Below are 24,228 nucleotides of genomic sequence, written 5' to 3'. Positions count from 1 at the left end.
ATAAACCTAAAGTCGTCTGTTGCGTCTGTCACTGCACATTAACTGCGTTTTTTATGATATTATTTTAAAATGCATAAAACGCTTACGCGACACTATTCTTTTGTTATCCGGTTACCCGACACAAAAACACCCGGATATCGGATAACAAAAAATCCTTCGGTTAATCGGTTAACCGGTTATCCGATATCCGTATAATTCAACCCCATTTACGACATAAGCAAGGGAAACTGATGGTAGTTCCATTGCTAAGTGTCCGGTGGTTTTGGTGTGTTGGCCGCGAACACGGAGACCCCAGTAGTGACGAAGGCCCCTGTGAGCACGGATCTTCTTCAAGCGTTTCAAATCCTCTCGGAGCTTGTTATCCAGCTGATTGGACAAAACCTGACTGAACTTTCCATCTCTGGCATCTAGATTTGCATTTGAATATTTCCGACAAGTCCGCATTTTAAATCATACTGCGCAGTTCCAAAACTAACCTGACGCTTCAACAAACTGAAATATTGCCATCGGATGTAAAACTTTGCAGACTACCATATTGCGCTAAACTAAGTCTTTCCTCGCCCAGATTGTTTCATAACCAGATTTTGAGTATGTTGTTATGTCAGAATAGCCATAAATAAACTTTGAATTTAACATCCAATGTTCCGTAGTTAGACTCCCAAATTTACACTTTTACCCGACAAATTGTTATTATTCTCGGGATTGAACTAAACTGTAACAATCACATATATTCGCCGCTATTTCACAGGCATTAAGGCTTTTTGATAGTTCTTGTGTTGTTATTATTTTATTCTCTACAAAGTCAATGTTTCTCAACCGGAAAAAAATAACCTGCTTTGGGGGCAAATCAAAGTAAGCCAAATTATGTTACGTTTTCGAAATAGGAGAAAGGAAACCGTGGTAAAATTTACTCTAAAAAAATCTATCTAGGGCGGTGATTCTTGACCTTTTCATGACGGCCGAACCCCTACGATACTCTTCAGCCTAGGTCGAACCCCAACAAGTAGGTTTCTAACTCATTTTGTGCTTTGGACCTTACGTTTTTGCTGCCAACAAATATTCGTTTTTGCGCCAAGTGTTCTTTGTTACGTCAAATATAACCAAGTTACAACCTTCCTATGTTTTGCCATCTAACCTAAGTATTTGTACTTCAAAAGCATTTTGCTAAAGTATTTGTACTTCAAAAGCATTTCTTCGATCTGCGTTGCCGAACCCCCTAGGGTTCGATCGAACCCGGGTTAAGATCGGCTGGTCTAGGCGTAAATGATGAGGAAAAACTGTTTTTCACCTTTTCAAAAAGCACTAAACAGGCAATGGCCTATGTTTAAATTACGCCAAAGAAAACGTAACTTGTTAATGTTCTATTTCAAGCATATAGCCGTGCTAGTGACAAAGACACGAAGTGGTGACACAACAATAACGTCATTATGACGATAAAGGAAGAGATGCCGGAGACAAACAACACGTTGGTGGGATAAATACTAGTCAAATCTATCCTTGTTTCGGGCGTTGCAGCAGTTTTTTAAAAAATGCTTACGGTTAGGGCTATTTGGTTTGGTCTGAGGTTTCATAATAATAATGACATTAAAATCAACCTAAAAACCTAGTTCGTTATGTTCAAATTTGTCCCCAACCCTACCCCAGTTTCACTGTAAAGTTTAAATAACTGCGCTCTTTACACCATCTACCGGAAATTTGTAAACCTGGCTACTGTGGGTTCTTACCACTGATCTCTATAAGTGGTTCTTACGTAATAAATACCGATAGATGGCACAAAGAGCATTTGTGAATAATTATCCCCAAATTGTGTAAAAATGCTGATGACGGAGAGGGCTGTTAGGGTTGATGTAAGATTTTATAATGATCATAAAACCAACAACTTATAAACTTACTTCGAACGTTGAATTTGAGTTCCTTACCCTATCCAAGTCTCACTGATAATTAGGGTGATTATTTTTTGACTTGTCAAAAAAAGTCAAAAATTTGTCAAAATTTTTAGAATAGGTCAAAAATTGTCAAAATTGTTTACAAAGTTAAAATTGTTTACAAACTGCATTGTCGTGGTGTTGTAGAGGTTGTACTGTTGGTGAACGTTTCATTTTACACCTTGTAGTCTACTTTATGGTAGAGCTACTAACACCATACGTTTCTCCTGATCCAAAAGTGCTTAATTTTCGATAGGTGGCGTAAAGAGCTGAATTATTTATTTAGCGGCTATAAATGGGTTGGGCTGGGAAATATTTACATAAAATTTTTACATTAGTAACTACTTTTTTGGGTTAGTTTTATTGAATTTTAAGTGCTAATACCTTACCCCAACCCTAATAGCCCTAACCGTTAGCATTTTTTGAGATATACCGTTTTAAATGAAAAAAGTGCTCTTTGCGCCACCTGTCGAAAATTAAGCACTTTTGGATCAGGAGAAACGTATGGTGTTAGTAGCTCTACCCTACTTTATACTGTTGTAATTGGCCCATTGTCTACTTGTTGTGAATCATAAACCATCAAGTGTGTGAAATAATTAGGTTGATATGGCGTGATGCTCAATACACATCAAAACGTGCAAAATTTTGGTAGGTCCCAAGTCATTTTACGGCAGCTGCAGGATAGGTGCAGCTCTTGCTTGGGTTTTGCTTTAGATACTTCATGTATCTTTCGTTTAGACAAATGTATTGAATAATTTTTGTTGTGGCTTAGCTGCAGTTTTTGGGCAGTGATTTTTAATTAGCTCATTCCATTTTCAGAATAGGCTTGGTCTGTGTTCAGATTTTTGCCCTTCTGTTAGACTTTGCACATTCTTTCGCTCTAGTTAGATTAGCCCATAGTCTTTACATACCCTAGTCTGAAAGCGCACAGACATTAAAAGTGGGAAGCTACGCCATCTAGCGGTGGTGTGGCACTTTTGCAGGCTACAATGGAATCGGTATTAAGAAAAGACGCTATCGATGCGTTCTGTTCGTTTTTTTTACTTGGTCAGCTTTAACTCATAAAAAACGAAGCAAAGAAGTTTTATTTTAAACTATATGTGATAAATTGTGTGTTTCAAACCGTATATGTCACATAAAACTTATTAATATTAATTAATATTTGACTAAGCAAGTATATCGACCAGGCCCACCTAAGTTTTTTTTTACCTTCCTAAAGGTTCCAACATTAATTGTAACGAAAACGTTATTTAAATCGTACTCCAATATTAAAAGTTTCTTGCAATACACAATTTAAGTTGGTTTGCTGTTAACTAACCTAACAAATATTATCCATTATGAAACAATCGGATTGTCTTTATTATCTATAACAATGAACCACATAAACATTTCAAAGCACTTAATAAAAATCGACAGATTGTAAACAAAACGAAATTTTTCAACTGGAAATGAAAATGAGTAATAATAGAGGCAATTAAGTACTGCTCAATACCAGGCTGTTGCAATTCATCACAAACAAAAAATGTAAACTTGTTTAAAATTCCATATGGCCAAAACAAGGGGAGATATGGTGTTGACACAAATGATTGGGCTACAAATTTTTTAAAGGTTATGTTTTTTTAAAGGTTACAATCAACAACAAAACGAAAATGGATCAGGTTTGGTAGACTACCATCCCAAAATTTACCACAGAAATGCTTCACTAAATCAATTTCTTCCAGAAGAATCATTAGAAAACATGAGTTACCCCTAAAAATAAACATCAACTATGAATCACTTGAGAATTTAAGAGTCAGCCTTTAGAGCTGGTGAAAAAAATCGATTGGGAATTAAAAAAAGGCATAATGAATGATCAATCTATACTGTTTTTTCTGAAGTGGAACCTGTTAAACAACAGTTTTTGTGGAAGTCCGCAGTATCAAAACGTTGTCAATTCAGATCTCCAGTTTCTTTGCTTTATTGAAGGCATTCCTCTTCCAACCAACCATGATTTTTATTTAAATACACTCACAGGTCCAAATGCCATCAATATTCAAGTTTTTTTAAAGTCCCTTGAAACATATTGCTTGTGTCCCGGGTATAAAGAAGTTTCTAAACCTTCAGAGTGGGTTTCAGTTACCAAGTATAAACAAAGTTTTGGTCAATTTCCAGAAGCTGTCAACAGGTAAGGTCATCTACAAAAAATATTTTTACCATTTCCTTCTGTAATACACAAATATTTAAACATTTAACTAATATTCTGACATAGGTTCATGGCACATAACTGCAGTATTGCTGTGAAAAACAAAAGATGTTTAAATTGTTTAAACCTTGAGCTCAATGAGGCAAGGGCCATGGAAAAAATGGAAACATTAAAAAAAACAGTTCAGTCATTAGAAGGAATGCATCGATGTAGTGCAGAAAAACTGAAGATTCCATTTATTAAAAAAATATATATAAAAAAATTGTTGATTCTGTAAAGGCTAATGAGATTTTTTCTTTTGAAAATAAAAAATTGGTATTGCAATGTATAGATATGTACGAATGACAGCATATTTCAACTCTCACAGATGTATTAGAGAATATCAGAAAAAATTACAAAAAACTAAGGATTTCAAAAAGCCAATGAAAACAAAAATAGGTACATGGTAGAAGAGTGTTTTAATGTTGTTTCTTGTCTCTATGTAAGCCTTGCTTTACAATGTGTGTTTGTACATAATTTATTATTAAAACATTTAAAATACTTATTGCAATAACTAGTCATTCTTGTGGAGTTTATGAACAAAATGCATCAAATATCCCCATAGTGCACAGTTAAAAAACAAGTTACTTTCTGACAGTTTAACACAGAAACAAACTTTGTAGTTTCAAATGTGTCTAATATACTTTAATACCATACCAACCTTTTTTACTGAATGGTCCACTATGACTCTCACAGATTAGTTACTTTATTCAAAAAGTAAACGATACATACAACGCGTTATGTTTAGCAAACTAAATTGGCAAAATCTCTCAGAAAGATTGCTAGCTACTGGCGAAGGGAGATTTTCCTAGTCAAATGAAGGTGTTGCACATATTTTCTCAAGCATGTAATGATTAAATAAAATTTTACATTACAATTTTACAGAAAAAAACTAATACAGTAAAAAAATTACCAAATACCACACTTAAAACCCGCTAACCACGCGTTTTCTCAATACCGATTCCATTGTAGCTTGCAAAAGTGCCACACCACCGCTAGATGGCGTAGCTTCCCACTTTTAATGCTGTTTTTGCCATTGCGCTTTCAGACTAGGGTATGTAAAGACTATGATTAGCCTACAGCCATATTTTAACTTTTTGTACAATAATGCGTAATTTAACTACTTGAATTCTTCATAGGTCAAAATTTTGTCAAAAAAAGTTTTTTAAAGTCAAAATTTTCAATTTGTAGGTCAAAATTTTTCGTTTTTTAGGTCAAAAAATAATCGCCCTACTGATAATTTAAATTACTGTTCTCTTATACCCTCTAACGGAAGGTATCAAACTTTATGATTTGAGTTGTTGTTACGTTAGATAGCTCTACCATGGAAGTCTAACGTTTTTTACAAATTTGCGCCGTAGTAATAAATAAAGTAGCTAAGCGAATTGATCCGACTTTTGGCCTTCATGTCGTATAGTGATGATGGGAGTTGAATTGAGGAATTTAGAATTAGCGCAGGAAGTTTTTTTGACACTTAAACAAACAGAAAACACGTATTTGTAACTTATATTGTACTAAAATACTAAACAATACCGAGGACCTTTAATCTGCAGGTACCATTTCGATGATTATTTTATATCAACGGAACGAAAGCAAATACAGCAATAATCCAAGCAAGTATCTTGGATTCAACTCATAATATTGGAATTTTGCTGGTTGATCGTACAATGGCAACATATTGCAGCCGGACAAGAAAATGCGTTTATAATGGCAGTGATAAAGGCAGTTTAAAAAGCAGGAGCAGCGGTGAAAAGGCAGCAATGGCACTGATAAACATGATTAATTTCTGTTCGTCGTCATCATCTTTCTTTAATTCGTGGAGCTCCTCGATCACAAGTCGGAATCGGCTGAGACCAAAAATCGAAAATGAAAAACGAGGTGGACCCAATTTAAATTATTTTATCAAGTCCCCTCGGCATTCAAATAAATTGGCTTTACTGTAGCCTACAATATTTAAAAAAATATCCCCTTTATAAATATTTTTGTTAGAATTGGTAAAAGCAGACTAGAACAATCAGCAGTTGTTAATAGGTTTGTTTTACAAAGTTCTCAATCGCTTTTTGATGAGTTTTGACAAAATTAAAGGCATTTGGTTAAATATGCATGGTTTGAAATGTAGGCCTAGCTGGTAAAAAAGATTCTTTTTGGCTTCTATCTACTTTTTCAGTTCAATTCTTGTCCGAGCTAATTTGACACTTTATCCAGACAAACATTATTGCATCTTGACTCTTAGGGTAAAAGTCCTCAGTTAGATTACCTTCATTGACATTGGTACTCCGTACGAATGGTTTGTTGTGGTCAAACCTACGTCATTCGGGGCCTCGATTCCATTTCGTCTCATTCGCATCAGGGCCTTTAAACAAACAAAACTTAATCACATGCTGGTAAGTACCGACAAGCGTGATTGAGTTGCTTTGTATTTAAACTTTGCTCTGTACAAAAATTACATGGATGCTTTGACACACAATATTTTCTTGAAAAGTCCCAACAAAATGTTCCAGACCCGCGTAAACACAGATTTTTCTTGCGTTTCCAACTTTTTCAAAACTTTCTCACAGCTAATTGCAATCATAATTTAATCTCGCTACTTTCATCCGTTGGTTTTTCATAATAGTCAACATCCATAAACTATCAAACGAAAAAAAACTCAAAACATTCCAAAAACAAAAACAAACATAACTACCTTATATTCTGATATTCTCAGTTTTTTCCCATTAACAATGCAAGTTCTTTTGGGACGTGGTTTGTATTTGTAGTCGGGGTATTTTTCCAAATGGAGCTTGCTCAGTCTTGCTTGTTCTTCATAATATGGCTGTTTTTCTACAGTTGACATTTCCTTCCATTTTGCCCCTAAATTAAAGCACAGTCGTACCGCTGCTGTTTTTGTGTGACCAATAAAAAAGTGTAACGTCAAACCTAAAATTTTGCTGATATTTGAATTGTGCATGTCAGGAAATGCTTGCAATATCTTTCTTCTTTCGTCTTTAGCCCAGACCATAAAGGCATTCATTGGACGCTTTATATGGCCTCGATTGCTCTTTGTCATGTCTAAACACGCTATAGGCTATATCTTCCATTGTCAACATTAAAAACTGTTTACACGCAACCAGTTATTTACATGTAACCATTTAAGGTGAATCAATTGATAAATTTGCACATATAATTTTGCTACCTTGAGGATTTTTTCCACTGTAACCACAAATCCCATCTGATTGTTCAATAAAACCTCCACTACGTGATTGCAAAACCTGCATTTGAACAATATTGTTGTAGATTTGCAACACAAAACTTAACCTACTCATACAATTTGAACTGTTACCTCCTGTGAAGATAGCCCATCTGTTTTGTGAATTTTAGATGTAGTTCTTAAGCCTGAGAAAAGTAAGTTATTATAAATAAAATAATGCTCATAGGCTACATATCATGTCGGACTAAAAAACTAATTTCACCTAAAATTCCACGATGCCCAGTCAAACCGCCATAATTTTCTACCTATCTGTATTTTTAAACCCAAGAAGTTTAATCAGTACAAACACCATTATTCAAAAAAATTTCACCGTTTTCACGCATAGTTGACCAGCCTGAAAAGCCAAATATTTTTTTAAAACTGGGAATGCAACGTTTTTAAAAGAACGCGAAAAGTTTGTTCTTCGTCAGAAAAACGTTCACGGCTATGCTTGATCTATCGATTCCAATTTCGATTTATCCGATTCTATGCATGTTTGGATTGGGTTTGTTGTGTGATTGTTGCAAATCCAAAAATACTCGACTTTAAGAAAATTAAAATAGTTTTTATGATACATTACCTGTCGTATTTGTTTTAATTCAATACCTGCGGAAATTATGTTATTTGTGAAGTGAGTAGATGGAGTTGGTGTAGATTTCCTTGTCAAATTCATTGGAACATCCTGAACAAAATGTTTGAGTAAAATATACGAAACAAGTAATAAAGCAGATCATTTTTACGATTGTTTCATAACATAACAATGGCTTGTACTTTGCTTGCGAATGCATATCTGTCTATCGTCACTATAAGTGAACAAACGTCACAAACGAATGTCCCACTTTAGCTCACGATATCCTTGCGATAAGCACAGTGACATTGTTTGGAACAGTTGATTTCGTGATCCAAAAAGACAAGCACGTAGACAAGTGTCAAACATTATGGTAGAACATACGCTTCAACTTTTTGAGACATGTTTTCAATGAATGCTCTGTTACTGCGTTCCTATTATGTGTAAATGCAACTGTCGGTAGATAAGTGAAGTTGTGCCGTTGTATTGACCTATTTGTTATAGAGGTAAAGTGGAATGAATTAAAATGTATTGACATGTCGAGACACGAGTGCGCGCTTCCGACCATTTACAAGCAGCAATATTTGCTGACGTGATTTATACATTACTGCAACAAGATACGAAACACATAGTTGGGAAACAATAACATCACATCAAAGACGTCTGAACATGTATAGCCATAGAAAGCAAGTCTTGTTTCCTGTACAGCCCGACTTACAATTTGCCAACATGAATGGAGAAAAAGGAACTGTTGGGATTGTATGGCATTTTATTTTGGAACAAGTGTTGAAATGTTCCCGCATTCAATGGTTAATCGAAATGTATTGAAGCCTAAAAGCTGGCATCGAATGTTTAAAGCAGATAACATATGGCAAGTTGCGACTGCCGTTACCTAACAGTTTGCTAAGGTAAATCCTCATGAGGAATTAAGATGTACGTCGAGTGATTATTGGCGTGCAAATGTCACAACAACTGCTTGTCATACCTCTTGAGATGAACAAACGCCGTCATTGTTTAAAGCCTCATGTCTATTCGGAGAATAATAATTGCTTTTCATGATCTTTCTCTTTGGGGATTTGGCAGTAGAAGCGTGCACGCGGTGTGTAAGACCTGAACAAATTATCACTGAAATTATTAAGGCAAAACTTATTAATGACATATCGATGCTACCTGTTTGTAAAGACGGTATTTCAGCAATTGATGGCACTGGAAAGGGAAGCCAATCACCTTCAATTGTTTGTGTGTCAATCAGCAGATTCCTTGAAGATGTTGATGTTGAGAATGTTGACTACAAAAATCGCATGATAGGTTAAAAATAGCTCTCTACATAAAATAAACTACAGATGTCAGAACACCTGTATTGTTGAAGGTTTGCGACTTTGACTGAGCGTCCCCACGCACGAATCTGTGAACATAAATTTTTGTAAACCAAGTTTTATTTGCAATCACGCAGTTAGTATGTGTGAAACACAGCTTTAAATATTTTACCTTGTTTTAGCCAAATTAAATAAAACGGAAAACGAAGCGATGTTGTAATGAAACAGACAGGTTTACCTTGAGACATTATTCGATGTTCCCCATTTTCCAGAGCCATGGTACCATGATTTAAACCGTGATTGATCGTATTTCCTTGTTGCAATTCTCCAGCAATTATCTGCAATATTAAGGCAATTTACTTTTGAAGCAAACGTATGCACCAATTAACATAGAAGGCTATTTTACAATTATCGGACATTATTATTACGATAAACATAACAAACTTGTCAACTCAAAATACTGGTGCCAACCTGAAATTGTTTTTGCAGCATTGCCATTTTCCAATCGTGATCGCTTGTTTGTTGTCGAATAATCTGCATACACGAAACTGCATGTTAGTTAACAGAGCCAATTACGTTAAATTTAAAAACATTTCCCGAAAAAAGTGACAATGAAAAGTGTGCAAAATGTTTACCTGTCTTTGTTCACCACTCGATGTCCTACGATTGTCATACACACGTGGAAAATCATTGTTTTGGCAGTTCTACAAGGACAACAAAATAACTTTCAACTTACCTTTAAATACTAAGAATAAATGTGACAACCTAGATTGATCGTTATACCTTGGCACACAATAGTTGCGATCTCAAAGAACTTAGTTGATCTATCATGTGTGTCAACCTTCTCTCTTTTTCCACAACAAATGATTGTAAATCTTTTTGAAAATAATTATCAAATTAAACACAGTCACTTGTAAACAGTTTTGTTTACAAACCTTCCACTGACAACTCGCCCATGTCTTCTGTTGTCCGAAAATCTCGAAACGGCCACTGCTGTGGAATTTCACTAAAATATGCGTTCAAGTTTAGCATTATTATTAAAAATAACGGACGTTATTCGTACTGTACTACTTACAAATATTTATTACGTTCATTTGCGACGGACATACACTGACTTTGTGTGGACGAACCTAAAATATAATAAGTTTGATTCGAATATAACGATGAAGAAATGGCAAAGTGTATGTATTAAGAATTTGAGTTTTTAGAGTCTAATTTAAAATATTTTAGCTTGCGAATAATAGCTTACCTTGAGTATGTTTTGGACTGCAAACACTGCGTTCCGTCAATGCGAATTCCATCTGTTTTCGCTGTATTACTATTACAACAACACAACCATTACCTTCACTAACATTTCTGATAAAACAAACAATTAAAAGTATGCCACCATTAAGAAAAACGAGACACAACATTTATTTTGATGTCGATAAAACCTCACCCATTCACGGCATGCGCAAACGAGTGACTAATCAACTACGGCAACAAAGTGAATCTGGAAGGAAAGAAGGCATTAACCTATGTTCACACAAAGGCGCCTTTATAACTGGTCCGATTAAAACTCTTGTACATTGGTATTGTTCATTCGACTACCATCATCACAAACCCTGTCAAATAATCGCTGCAGGTATTAACTTACCGATCGAAACGCCATTATACGGTGTCCTGTGACCCGTTCTTTGTCTGACAAGAACAATGCGCTGGGCCAAAAGACTGTCGCAAAGGTGACTTAATGTTTGTTGTAGCTGCTAATTGACGTTACCATTAAAATCGAAGAGTAAATGAGACTAAACAATCAACAAGTCAAGGAATTCGTCTTATATTGCAAATTTTAACAGGTTCTATTGAAGTTTTCGCAAATCGTAAATTGTGACAATCCCGCTAATAGCTGGCTAAGTCTAACTCAGAAATCAGCTATCACATGAACATTGCACCAACAACCAGATTTAAAATTCGTTGGAAGTAAGTGAAGCGGAAAAACAATGGCCATGAATAAAACAGCGGGAAACACAATGCGGGAAACAATGTATCGCGCACAGGATATATGGGTGTGGCAACAGGCTACGACTAAAAGAATGAACAATTGAGGGCCTTAGCGCTGCAGCCATGTGTTTTCGTGCTTACAAAGCATGGAGACGTTGTTACTTACTTCGTTAAACGTCCAATGTTAGTCCCATGAAATAAATTTGTGTTAAAGATTGAAATAAATTTATCTTGTTTTTTCATTACCTTACTACATTTTTAAATGTGACGTACTCAAGTTGTCCTATGACGTTAGAAGTAAAAAAAATAATGACATTTCTAAAGAAAATCTATCGATATTCACATTGCGCATGTAATAATGTACTTTTAACACAAAATGAAAGTAATTGTCAGCCATTGCCACATCATTCATCTTTTACTTGTCGCTCTACTAGTAGTCACGGTGGTGTACAACTACAAACAGACAGAGTTTACATCTTGTCCTATGCTTATCGCCGACTTTTCAAAATTTAAGAGAAATTAAGTAAGTTTTGTGAACACGGATATTGGATAACTTCGGATAAAAAGTAGGCCTACATATATGTGTATAGTATTTTATTCGCTCGTCGTGACAAATCTGTTCGACAAAACTATAATTTCTTTGTTAATTATGACAAATTTCCATTTTTGGTCCCATAAGTCGGTGTAAACCAACTTTTAGGCTATAGGCTTAAAGTCACAACTTAGCTTCCCGTTTCCCCTACCCATTTTTTGTAGCTACACCGCTGCTCATCAAACCGCTTGTCATATGGGTTCAAGTTCGGTTTGGGTTCGCTTCGTTTTGTTTTTACGGGTTCGGGTTCGGGTTCGGTTCAGGTTTTTAAAAATGTATATTTTCGGGTTCAGGTTTTGTTCCAGTTTGGGCAAATTGTCCGGTCCGAACCGGTTTGCGGTTTTTAAACCGGTTCAAATTTTCATTCGTATCAATTTTTTTTCATTCGTACCATCATCTACCTGGCGTTTTCAAACTCCCAAGAATTTTTACCGTGCACTGTTAGTTTTGATACGCCCTATAAGTGTTATCTCGCGTATTCTTCAGTGCGCTGTTTTGAAAATAAAATCACAAAATATAAAACAGACTGCGTTTTTTTACTGGTTCGGGTCCAATGCCAAAAAAATATGGGGTTTAACTCCGGTTCCGGTGTTTAGGAAATCGTAATTAGCGGTTCGGGTTTAATGAAATTAACTGCTCAAACCGGTTAGCCTCCCTGCTTAGATCTCAATTTCCGTTTGAAGAAGTAAACGATAGCAATATATAAATAAAAGTAAGCTTATATTTTTAAAGAAAACGAAACAACAGCACCGCTTTGGAACTCCGCTCCATCTAAAAGTAATCCCACAATTAATCTATTCGATTTAGAGCTGCAAGACAGGCCGGTCCTGACAAAGCCACATTTATGTCTTAGTTAGATTTACCTTGGTAAAGCCTAATTCGGGGTTCATTTCTACAAAATTACAACTTCATTTTCATAAAAAAAGGTTTGTTATGAACGTCAGAATTGTTACAATAACGCAATAAGGCTACTAAAGCATTGTAACAAGACTGTAACTTTGTTTGAATGAGAATGTCAATTCAAATTGTTTAAGAACGTCTGGGATTATTTATTACTTTTTTGGTTCATTTTTATTGCTCATATTACAGCTTTGCTGAAGCTATGTCGCTTAATTAAGCGTGGCAGACCAAAAAACAACACAAAATTTCCGGTTGCACACATCGGTTCGTTGTTCAAAAGCTGTGTTCAGAATACTGTATTTTGACTTCCAATTCTTCGAACCACAATCACCATCACAAAGAGGGTGTACCTTTGGCCACAAGACACACATAATATGCAAACAAAAAGTGCTGATAATTTGGACAAAATAACCAGAGCAAAAGGGCTATATTTACAGATAAATAAACAAAATATGATTGTAAAAATATAAACAGTCCTCTACAGATTGGACCGGAGACACTGAATATTGCGCAATACAAGCACTGGTTGTGAAACACGTATTTGTCGATTTGAACTTCAAATTGATAAAATGAATGACAACACAATCCACTTCATCAAGATTTGCGAACCCATCTCATTGTGACACCAGTGTCTGTTCGAATTCTTATGGAAGCTGCTTCAGCATACTTAACCTGGTCAAAAAACATTGTAAGTGTGATATTAATGCCCAACAAAGCAGTCAACCTACTGTATCCTTTACACTCATCATTAAATTTTGAGCATTGTGAACAATCATTTCAGTAGCTTGCTCAGCAGCGGCTTCCTCCTCTTTTGACATATTTTCAAAATCACCCAAAGAAGCAGCTTTGACAGTTGACAATATCCTCAGTTGTGTACTTATAGTCGGAATTCTGTCCAAAGTCTACAGATAATGTATTCATTACAAAATATCCAATGTAACCCAAAAACAATTTAAAATTTGCCTTTTTCATGTCATTTCGGATTCTACGGTCTGTGCATTTGTCTGCAACTTCGTTTGCCAGCCTTGTCACATCACCAGATGCTTTTGCGATTTCCTTTGCACAACTGTGGATAACAAAAGTTATTTAACTGATCCCTATTAACATTCTTGTCTTGGCAATAAAGACCTACCTAATCAAATCACTCTTCTTTCCACCTTCACCTTTAACAAGTCGGGACATTTTGGCCATAAGCAGTGCCATGCGCTTGGCAGCAGAGATTATATCATTTCCCTAAAATCACATACACCCAGTTCAGCAAATATGTACTACATAGCCTGATTGTGAACAAAACTTGATAAACATACATGCCTTTAAAACAAAACAGTTGATTCAAATAATCACGCAAACTTTAATTTTGAACTGTGCAGAAGCACCTTGCTTTCCCATTTTCTTGCTTCCTCATGTAATTCTCTTGCTGCTTGCATCATAGCAGGATTCGATGCTTCATTAGAATGATCATCTTCAGGAAACTCCTCTTCTTCTGGAAGTGGAGGTCTTTCAGGGGGATTGATTTGCTCGGGCAGTGGAGGAACTGGTGGTGGTTCCTTTTAAACATGTTATGAAGACTACATATCTGGTTTAATATGAACTTAATCTACTTCAAAAACAAAAATATCTACTTGTTTCATCACATTTAAAACAATCATCCAACATAAATTTACCTGAATTGTCATCTGTTGAACCTGTTCAGCAACTTTCTTAGCTTCCATGGTCTTTCGAAGGCAAGTTACAGCATCAATAAGGTTTTCATTTTTATCTGTAAAAATTAATCCTTGTTCTGTTTGATTAAATAAAACTGGGAAACACTGCAAAAATACTGCTGCAAACAACAATTTTACAAACGCTGTTTCTTATTAAATACTGTTTCACAAAGAATTGGTTTGAACAAACCTTTTCTATGCGACCATGAATGCCCCTTAGTATTACTCTACATACTACATGCATATAAATTTTTCATCCAAGTTATCTAACTAAAATAGTGGTTTTCCTATATATTGCCAGTTTATATATACTACATCATATTTAACGATATATCACATATACCATTTACTATATTTATAATGGATATATATTTGGCACCTACATTTCATTGGATCCCTATCTTTTTCCTGACACTTTATGACATAATTGTTTCTGCAAGCATAATCTAATGGGTCCCCACACATATGCATATGCGTTTTGGTAACAGTAAAAATAGGGCACAATCATTGTTAGATATTTACCAATTTACTATACACATCATTTGATCTACACATATGATTGTTTTTGCAAGCAAAACCGAATGGGCCCCCACACACACGTTTGTGCGGATTTATGGTAAACAAACATCCTGGGTATTTTTTTTGGGAAAAAAAGATTCTTAAGGAAAAACTTCCAACTTTAGCCTTAACCCAACTTTTGTCTGTATTCTTTTTGCATCATTATTGTCATATAATTACAAAAAAAACAGTGAATAAGAACAGGAAAAATACTTTCAATTTAATCTCACTTTGATATTGTCGTTCAAGGTCAGTTTTTAAACACTATTTTCCAAAACTGAAAATGTGCTTGATAACTTAATAAAATGACATAGCATAGCTGCGCAAAAACAGATGATTTCTAATCACCAACACGACTGTCTCGTAAAACGTACATTCAGACGTCAAGCTGAGCACTCCCGCTGCATTCACCTGCCGTAAACAAGTGAATTACTACCTTGAGAGTTGAAACTTCTATCTGACTGACAGTGTACACATATTATGGGCTGTAAAAGTAACTATTTGGCCGATTAAGGCAAATTATGAAATACGAAATGAATAGCCTACTGCAAACAATTGTTTAACATTTCAGCACATTAGGGCTTGTATTTCTGGCCTATAACTTATTATTTTGGGGTTTAAGGGGTAAAAATGGGTGAATCCAATAAAACGTTACAAAATTCTTTCCTCAGACCCTCAGATTATGTACTTGGGTCAGTACAGCCGTTTTAATTTTTTTTCATTTTGGGGACCAGTGGGTGAACCACTCGGTCGTTTGGGGTCAAACTTCAGGAGGATCAAATTCTGAACAATAACTAACATCTGTGCAAATTTGAACAAATTTAAAGCACTCTTTCTTGATCAAATGCATTTAACAAACCAGCGTTAGACAGAAACGAATATTTTGGGGTTTAAGGGGTGAAAATGGGTAAATCTTTTTTTAAGGTACAAAATTCTTTGAAATACCTTATATTGCACCAAACTACAAAGCATATAACTCCAAAATGAAGTACTTTAGCAAGTATAGCCATTTAAAAAAATTCACGTTTTGGGGGGCTGTGGGTGAACCGAGGGATCAAACCGGGTCATAAAATCACATAGACCATCTGTAGACCAATATCTATAATGTGTGAAAATTTGAAAAAGTTTGAACCATTCTTTCTTGACCAAAACGTGGAAACAAATCTGCATTAGATGGAAAAAAAAATATAGACAAAAAACAAATTATGATTTTTAATCCGCACATACCGTTCCCTGGCGCCGTTAAGTTTCTACATACCAACAATACGATTGCTTAGCTGGGCTTTTTATGTCCAAAACCTGTTCTGAAACAGTTTTATTAACGCTTTCAGTTTGAGAAGTCACGTTGCACAGGTGTAACAAATCGTGCTGCGATGTCGCTCTGCGTTTTGAAACACGAATAAGTTGACCTACATTAACGCTTACAGCACAATATAACTAACATCGTAACATCTTAATTCCAACCAGTAAGAAAATCGTCAAGTGACGACTGCGTTCATGCATGAAGCAGAGGCATTTTTTCCATGTGCCACTATCGTCAATCACTTCCATTGTGTCAGCTGTGCACTGAGCGAGCACAAATTTGACAAAATACAGCATGTAAAAACATATTTGGGGATGTAAGAGTAATAACTGAGCCGATTGCACTGAAATTTTTAACAGCCAACAAGGAGCACCCTATCCACAGCTGTTTAAGATTTCAGCAGGTTAAGTCTTGTATTTCTGACCTAACTAGAAGGGTGGCTTAGCACATATTGCCCTTGCATATACACTATAACCTATTTTAAAACATTGATATATTTCCTATGCTTATTTTATATTGGGTCCCATACCATCCACTATCTTTTATAACCTTAGTTGTTTCTGCAAGCAGAAGCTCATGGGTCCCCACACATGCAAAGTTGTAGATAATGCATTTCAAGAGATAACCATGTGAAAGTTTGGTGTTGTAAGGTAAACGCAGTGATCGGCACTGGGCTTAAATAATAATACTATGTAAAAACATAACATTTGAGTATGTTTAATAAACTTTGCAAAATTTCATATAATTAGAATGTTTTTTAAAAGTTCATTTATTTTAGGGGGCTAGTTGAGTAAATGTTGGGGCTAAAGGTAAAACACATCAACTGAAACCTACAAATAGCATAGTCCACATACTACCCCAAATTTTATCCAATCCCGACACTGTTTAAAAAACTGACCCATTGTAGGGGACTAGTGGGGTAACTAATGGGGTCAGACACTCAAACTAAAAAAATATGAAATCTCAATGACTCAATCAATAGTACTGCAAAATTTCAGCCCAATCAGCCAATGTTTAAAATTTCGACCACTAGAGGTGTTTTGAGCGACAACCGTTAATGTTTCAGATTTCATAGGGCTGTTAACAACCCCTTAACTAACGTTCACCAAGCAATCCACAAAGTCATAAAAGAGTAACATACAACTGCTTGCCCTTGTAACACTGTTGAGCAACAGAAATCTTTCGTTTGTGGTGCCCAGTAACATACAAATACGTTTTACACTTTAGGGGCTTGTGGGGTAAATGATGGGGCTACATGGTTGAACACACCGATCGACATCTATAAATGGCATACTCTACAAGCTATCCAAATTTCAGCCAATTCTGACACTGTTTAAAAACTCACCCATTTTAGGGGGCTAGCGGGGTAAATACTGGGGTTATCAACAAAAACGAAGTGGGAAGCACATCTACATAACTACATCTACCATCTGTGTAAATTTCATCCAAATCCATCAAGGATTTGATAGAAAAACGAGTCTGACAAACTTCGGGGGAAAATACCCATTTTAGGGGGCTAGCGGGGTAAATACTGGGGTTATTAACAAAAACAAAGTGGGATGCACATCTACATAACTACATCTACCATCTGTGTAAATTTCATGCAAATCCATCAAGGATTTGATGGAAAAACGAGTCGGACAAACTTTGGGGAGAAGAAAAAAGAAGAAAAAAAAAGAAAACAAAAGAAAAAAAACAAAAACAAATTGAGTAAAATCAATATGTGTCCCCTTCAGGGAAGGGGACCCATAATTAACATGTGAACAAACAAACAAATGTTTGGGGGTAAAGGGGTGAAAATGGATATATACAACTCAAGTTACAAAATACAGTACTTTAAAATACGCTGCAATGTACCAATCAAAAAGAGTATGAAACTTCAGAATCATCTGCTTTAGCAAGTATAGCCGTTTTAAAAATTTCACATTTTGGGGGTTGTGGGTGAACCGAGGAATCAAACGGGGTCGGGGTCTTTAGACCAATATCTATAATGTGTGTAAATTTGAAAAAGTTTGAACCATTCTTTCTTGACCAAAACATGGGAACAAATCCGCGTTAGACGGGAAAAAAAAGAAAAAAAAAATAGACAAAAACAATATGTGTCCCCTTCAGGAAAGGGTACCCATAATAATCATGTGTCTAACAATGTCTTACCGACAACGTTATTTTGAGCATTGGTGGAGTGATGATCCAACGCATAATCACGGGTTGCCTGAACAACTGGATTGATGGTTGAGCTTATCTTGTTTAGATTTCCATTGACCTAAACAAAAGTGTCCACATTTTTGTGTTGGTTTTTCAGTTGAATAGTAACCAGTGGTGGGATTCAGTCGGTTCGCACCGGTATTATAGAACCGTCTCACAAAATTTTATGAGATCAGCGAACCTGTTAGCATTACTGGTTACTGTCAATGGACTTTTTGTAACAGAACCGGCTGAAAAATATGACTTTTGTGACAGAACTGGCCGACAAAACATTTGAATCCCACCACTGATAGTAACATTTGAAAATCTATAACTGAGACCATAAGGCAACCTGTTTTAAACACATTTGTAACGATATTCTGTAGATCAGGGATTGGTAGAGTAAACTAATTATACTCAAAGTTCTCTGTATATATTTTAGGGTTTCTGACATAATTTTTTTTCAAAAAACGCAGGTTGGGAACCACTACAATAAATTTAAGATGCATTTATCGTTTTATTGCCTGGCCCTCACCATCATTATAAATGTAAATCGTGTGGCCCATTGAGATAATCAGTTGCACACCCACGGGCTAGATACTGGATTGGTTCAATTATACACTGACAAGTTAATGTTTTATACACTATTAAATGTGAGGGGTCATAATTTTTTTTAATTGGAGGAGGTATAAAATCAGCACTGTTGTAGAAAAGTGTGATTATAAAAACAAAAAATCTTAACCTCTTCCTTGTATGGTGTATCTTCAGTATTTTCCACCTCTCTTTTACCAGCCATCAAAAGGCGATGTGCTCGTCTTGCAATGTTTCCTTATAAATTTATTTTAGGTGATTTTAGGTGTTGCATAAATCATGGACCATTGCACAAAAGCTAAATCTACAAACTTATTGATTAATACAAAAAGCCTAATCTGCCTACCGGCTGCAGGTAGAGCTTTTAATGGTTCATTGTTTCTCATTGCATCAACACATATTTGATGTTCTCTTCGAATTCCATCTTCTGTAGCTTTGACAAAATTGGACACATCCACAGAATTGTCAACTTTTTCAGTCAAATCATCAACTGTTTCAATCCATTCCTCTGTAATATTTTTTTGAAACGTTTATGTGACCATAACCTTAACTCAATAGACAATGAGCTTCCCAGATTCTCTTGACAAATATTTTTTTGTCTTATTTATCTTCAATTAACACAAAACAAGCAGTAAAATGTAACCAACAAAATTCTATTTATTTGCTTACCACATAGCAGGGCTGTGAAGGCCACAAAAACTTGCTAACTTTACGCCAAAACTTAGTTCACCTCTTAATGCTTTGAAGTGTTCCTCTGCTTGTTTGTTTTCTGGATGTTCCAACACAATGCTCCCAGCATGTATGACCTTGACACAAAGTAAAATGTATATTTGGTTTACTTAATGTTGATACTTAATGTCAAAAATTGAACTTGTGTTTTTTCATAACTATCTTCTATTGTGAATTGTAAAATAACTCTTTTGTGTAAGTCCACAACCAATATAAACTGATATTACTCTGATTACTTCTTTATTTAATTCAAAAAAAGCAAAATTGCAAAATTTTTGAATTGGTGAAGGCCTTGTATACATATGTTATGTTACAGAACAGGATCATTGAGAAATGAATAAAAAAAATGTTCAATATGTGGTTTGTTCTAACTTCTAACATATGCTAGTTTGCAAACTTTTAAAGTTAATCACAAAACATACCTGGGGAGTAAGATTGTTTAGCTTTTTGGTGACCACTTTTACAGCATCTAGTTTATCTTGTGCACCAAGGCTACTTGCTGACACTGCTTGCTTGGCCAAGTCAGCTAGTCGGCTTGCTTGGTTGCTCAATGCCAGTGCTCTTGCATCGAAGTTCTCTTCCCTAAAAAGAAATCCAAAACAATGTAAACAGCCTTTGGTCAGGTAATGTAAAACGTTTTCAATTTATTATTTTTTTAATTTATTTCTTACACAAAGTAGTGTTTGTGGCCCAAAAAGCTATTGCGGTTGCAAATGGGGTGCATTAAATACCTTGCCAAGTTCAAGACAAATATAAATATAAAGACAATTATAAATATGTTTTCTGCTAATGTACCTGTTTGGAGAGTCCTTTGGTGCCTGAGCAGCAGCAACAAACTGTTTTAAAACTGTAGTTGTGTCAGCAAATTCATCTGCAACTTCATTCACCAACACATTCTTAATAAGATCCTTAAGTTCTCCAAGCTCTGTCTTCAACTTCTGAGCAAGTTGCTTCGCCTTGTGTGCAAAATCCATTATTAATATGTATGGATGCAATAGTCAACTAGAAGGGTGGCTTAGCACATATTGCCCTTGCATATACACAGGGTTGCCATACCGTCCTTATTTCTAAGATTTGTCCTTATTTTCAAGGGCTATGTCTTAGAAAAGTTCATTGTCCTTATTTCTAAGAAATGTCCTTATTTTTGACTTGAGTCCTTCTTTTGTCTTATTTTCAACAATTACTGGTCAAATCCCTGCTACAAGTAAAAGTAAACCTAGATCTGAGCTGTTGCGAGATGCACGAAGTATTTTTTACGAACAAGGAGTGGCTGGAACAGATCGTTTCTGCCAAAATATTGCATATGATATGTCACGGCGTTTGTTCAAAAACGTTTGTTTTATTTCGCATACAAATTTAATTTTTCGGTTGTCCTTATTTTTGGTTTCAAGTCGATGGCAACCCTGCATATACACTATAACCTATTTTAAAACATAAATATATTTCCTATGCTTATTTTGTATTGGGTCCCATATTAGCCATCGTCTTTTATAACCTTAGTCGTTTCTGCAGGCAAAAACTCATGGGTCCCCACACATGCAAAGTTGAAAATAATGCAATTCAAGAGATAACCATGAGAAAGTCGGGTGTTGTAAGGTAAAACACAGTGATCAGCACTGGGCTTAAATAATAATACTATGTAGAATACAAACTATAAAATTATATTCATCCCAGATATTGTTTGAAGTGTGTCATATTTAACGTTTTAAAAAACTGACCCATGTTAGGGGGCTAGTAGGGCAACTAATTGGGTTCGACACACAAACTAAAAAATATATAAAAACCACCATGACTCAATCAATAGTACTGCAAAATTTCAGCCCAATCCGCCAATGTTAAAAATTTCGACCACTAGAGGTGTTTTGAGCAACAACCGTTAATGTTTCTGATGTCATAGGGCTGTTAACAAGCCCCTAACTGCCATGGCGCAAAAACGACCACCAAGCAACCCACCAACGAGCAACATACAACTGGTTGCCCTTGTAACACTGTTGCTCCAAAGAAATCTTTCGTTTGTGGTGTCCAGTAACATACAAATACGTTTTACACTTTAGGGGCTTGTGGGGTAAATGTTAGGACTACAGGGTTGAACACAACAATCGACACCTATAAATTGCATATTTTACAAGAAATCCAAATTTCAGCCAATTCTGACACTGTTTAAAAAACTCACTCATTTTAGGGGGCTAGCGGGGTAAATACTGGGGTTATCACCAAAAACAAAGTGGGATGCACATATACATGAATATATCTACCATCTATGTAAATTTTAGCCAAATCCATCAAACATTTGATGGAAAAACGAGTCGGACAAACTTTGGGAAAAACAAACAAAGAAAAACAAACAAACAATTCGAGTAAAATCAATATGTGTCCCCTTCAGGGAAGTATATATATCCTATTAAAAAATTATATATCCTATTAAATTTATTTTATACATCATTTGATCTACACATATGATTGTTTTTACAAACAAAAACAAATGGGTCCCCACACATGTGTTTGTGCGGATTTACAGCAAACAAATGTTAAAGTTATTTTACATTCTTAAGGAAAAATTATTAGAAAGCATTAACCTAATTTAAAAAAGTCTTGTCCATATTCTTTTTGCATCATTATTGTCATATAATTATAAAAACAGTAAAACAGAACGAAAAAAATACTTTAAATTTAATCTCTTGCTTTGACCTTGATATTGTCACTCAAGGTCAGTTTTAAACACAAATTTTCTTAGAAAGCCTAAACAGTTGTATTGCAGACACTATAAAAAAGCCAAAGGTACAAAGGTAAACATAACAAACTGTTTTTCACTTAAATTTGTTTCGCAAAATGACTACCACTGCCCTGTAGTAGCCTGTCACTGTGCTGACACCGAATGACCGTTTAATGACCTTTTGGCACTGTTTTCAATAGCATGCAGTCATTAATGTTCAACAATGCCGTTTTGCCTAATTTATACATGACTTAAGTATTGATTCTTGAATTGGTTTGTCGAAAATAATGCAGCCACGTTATGACAAAAATTGATCTTAACTGTGTTTGTAATACCTACAAGTTGGCCTTTAGTGACCTGTGGTCTGACGAGAAATTAAAGACCATTCATTACGGCTTTCAAAAACGAGTTTAAATCAAGTCTTAGGTGTGAAACCTTTGCCAAAACTGAAAATGTGCATGATAACTTAATAAAATGACATGGCATTGCGGCACAAATACAACTGATTTCTAATCACCGAAACGACTGTCTCGTAAAACGTCTGTCCATATGTCAAGCTGAGCTCTCCCGCTCTGCCCTTAATCATAAACCAGTGAGTTAATCCTTTGAGACTTCTATCTGACTGACAGTGTACACATATTATAGGCTGTAATCTGTAAAGGTAAACGTTTGGCCGATTGAGGCAAAATTTTACATGCTAAACGAGTAACCAACTACAAACAATTGTTTACAATTTCAGCACATTAGGGCTTGTATTTCTGGCCTAAAACTAAAACCGATATTTCAAGGTTTAAGCGGTGAAAATGGCTGAATCCAATGAAAAGTTAGAAAATTCTGAAGAATACCTTACATTGCACCAACCAACAAAGCATGAAACTCCTATTTGGATTAATAGCTATCATATGTGCAAATTTGAATATTTTTAAAGCACTCTTTCTTGACCAAAGATGAGGAACAAACCAGCGTTAAAAAGAAAAAAATTTGGACAAAAACAATATGTGTCCCTTTCAGGGAAGGGGACCCATAGTGAGTACCTCTGGAGAGTCCCCTAAGCCACGTTGAACAAGATCATCAATTTGACGTAACAAATCCTCGCAGGTAGCAGCACTCTTATAAAGCGCTTTAGACAGCTGAGGGTCATTTACTTCAGCAGCCAATTTTCTTGCATCATTAATAATGCTATGGACAGATGACATTCCATTTTCAGCATCCTCAGTATTTAGATTATCCAGCCATTTTAGAGCCTTAATAAAATAAAATAACTTAAATACTGCAAATGGTGTAACATGTTATAGCAGTGAAGATACCCCATCCATTTTTTCCTCCAATGTTGATGGTATCCCAATTTCAGAAACAGCATTTAATACTTTTGAATTTATCAATGCAACTTTTTCTGTTGCTTGCTTTGCAACTTGTCTTGCTTCCAGCAAGTGACCAAGATCCCTGATAAAAAAATTATGATAAAATACAACACATAAAAACCACAATAAAATCAAAAAGTTTAACCAAGAAAGCACATTTTAGCTGTTGGTAAAGATAAAAGAAAACATTTTGGGCTTAAGGAGGGAAAACGGTGAATCTAAAAGTTACAAAATCTTAAAAGTACTTTACAATGCTCCAAGCAGCAAAGCATAAAACTCTTGGATCATGTAGTTTGGTAACTGTTTTTTAAATTGTAGGTTTGGGGTCCTGTGGGTAAACCACTGGGTTGAGGGTCAA

At 35.5% G+C, this 24,228-nt stretch overlaps 2 protein-coding genes across 6 annotated transcripts in view; both read right to left on the bottom strand.

The window, feature by feature from the left end:
- Positions 1-4,969: 4,969 nt before the first annotated feature.
- On the bottom strand, positions 4,970-10,649 carry LOC145239291 (uncharacterized). 3 transcript variants are annotated; one of them, XM_080102596.1, is made up of 17 exons: positions 10,506-10,648; positions 10,332-10,386; positions 10,192-10,262; positions 10,040-10,131; positions 9,892-9,960; positions 9,728-9,790; positions 9,495-9,594; positions 9,296-9,345; positions 9,111-9,228; positions 8,926-9,050; positions 7,979-8,054; positions 7,466-7,518; positions 7,319-7,394; positions 7,063-7,194; positions 6,830-6,996; positions 6,404-6,499; positions 4,970-5,993 (listed from the first exon to the last, which is right to left on the bottom strand). In XM_080102596.1, exons 1-17 carry the CDS (start codon positions 10,555-10,557, stop codon positions 5,946-5,948), a joined length of 1,443 nt encoding a protein of 480 aa, XP_079958722.1. In that variant the 5' UTR covers positions 10,558-10,648; the 3' UTR covers positions 4,970-5,945. The 3 variants fall into 3 exon arrangements, with proteins under 3 accessions (XP_079958722.1, XP_079958723.1, XP_079958724.1); XM_080102597.1 differs by lacking the exon at positions 7,063-7,194 and having other exon boundaries at positions 10,506-10,649; XM_080102598.1 differs by lacking the exon at positions 10,332-10,386 and having other exon boundaries at positions 10,192-10,249; positions 10,506-10,647.
- A 2,324-nt stretch (positions 10,650-12,973) lies between these two features.
- LOC145237442 (vinculin-like) overlaps positions 12,974-24,228 on the bottom strand; it is a 35,491-nt gene continuing 24,236 nt past the window's right edge. For 2 of the 3 annotated variants that reach the window (XM_080100298.1, XM_080100299.1), the window contains 14 exons: positions 23,817-23,952; positions 23,544-23,753; positions 20,592-20,752; positions 20,219-20,378; positions 19,798-19,873; positions 19,414-19,575; positions 19,219-19,304; positions 18,447-18,555; positions 14,393-14,487; positions 14,105-14,275; positions 13,861-13,961; positions 13,692-13,794; positions 13,457-13,630; positions 12,974-13,400 (listed from right to left, as the gene is read on the bottom strand). In XM_080100298.1, the coding sequence (XP_079956424.1) occupies positions 13,323-13,400; positions 13,457-13,630; positions 13,692-13,794; positions 13,861-13,961; positions 14,105-14,275; positions 14,393-14,487; positions 18,447-18,555; positions 19,219-19,304; positions 19,414-19,575; positions 19,798-19,873; positions 20,219-20,378; positions 20,592-20,752; positions 23,544-23,753; positions 23,817-23,952 (1,822 nt within the window). In that variant the 3' untranslated portion in view covers positions 12,974-13,322. Of the gene's footprint in view, positions 13,401-13,456; positions 13,631-13,691; positions 13,795-13,860; positions 13,962-14,104; positions 14,297-14,392; positions 14,488-18,446; positions 18,556-19,218; positions 19,305-19,413; positions 19,576-19,797; positions 19,874-20,218; positions 20,379-20,591; positions 20,753-23,543; positions 23,754-23,816; positions 23,953-24,228 lie in introns of those variants that run through there. The other variant, XM_080100300.1, reaches the window with a different exon arrangement.

Source organism: Phallusia mammillata, chromosome 7 (assembly GCF_965637545.1).
Source record: "Phallusia mammillata chromosome 7, kaPhaMamm4.hap1.1, whole genome shotgun sequence".
NCBI lineage: Eukaryota > Metazoa > Chordata > Ascidiacea > Phlebobranchia > Ascidiidae > Phallusia > Phallusia mammillata.
This window is presented reverse-complemented; position numbering and strand designations above follow the sequence as displayed.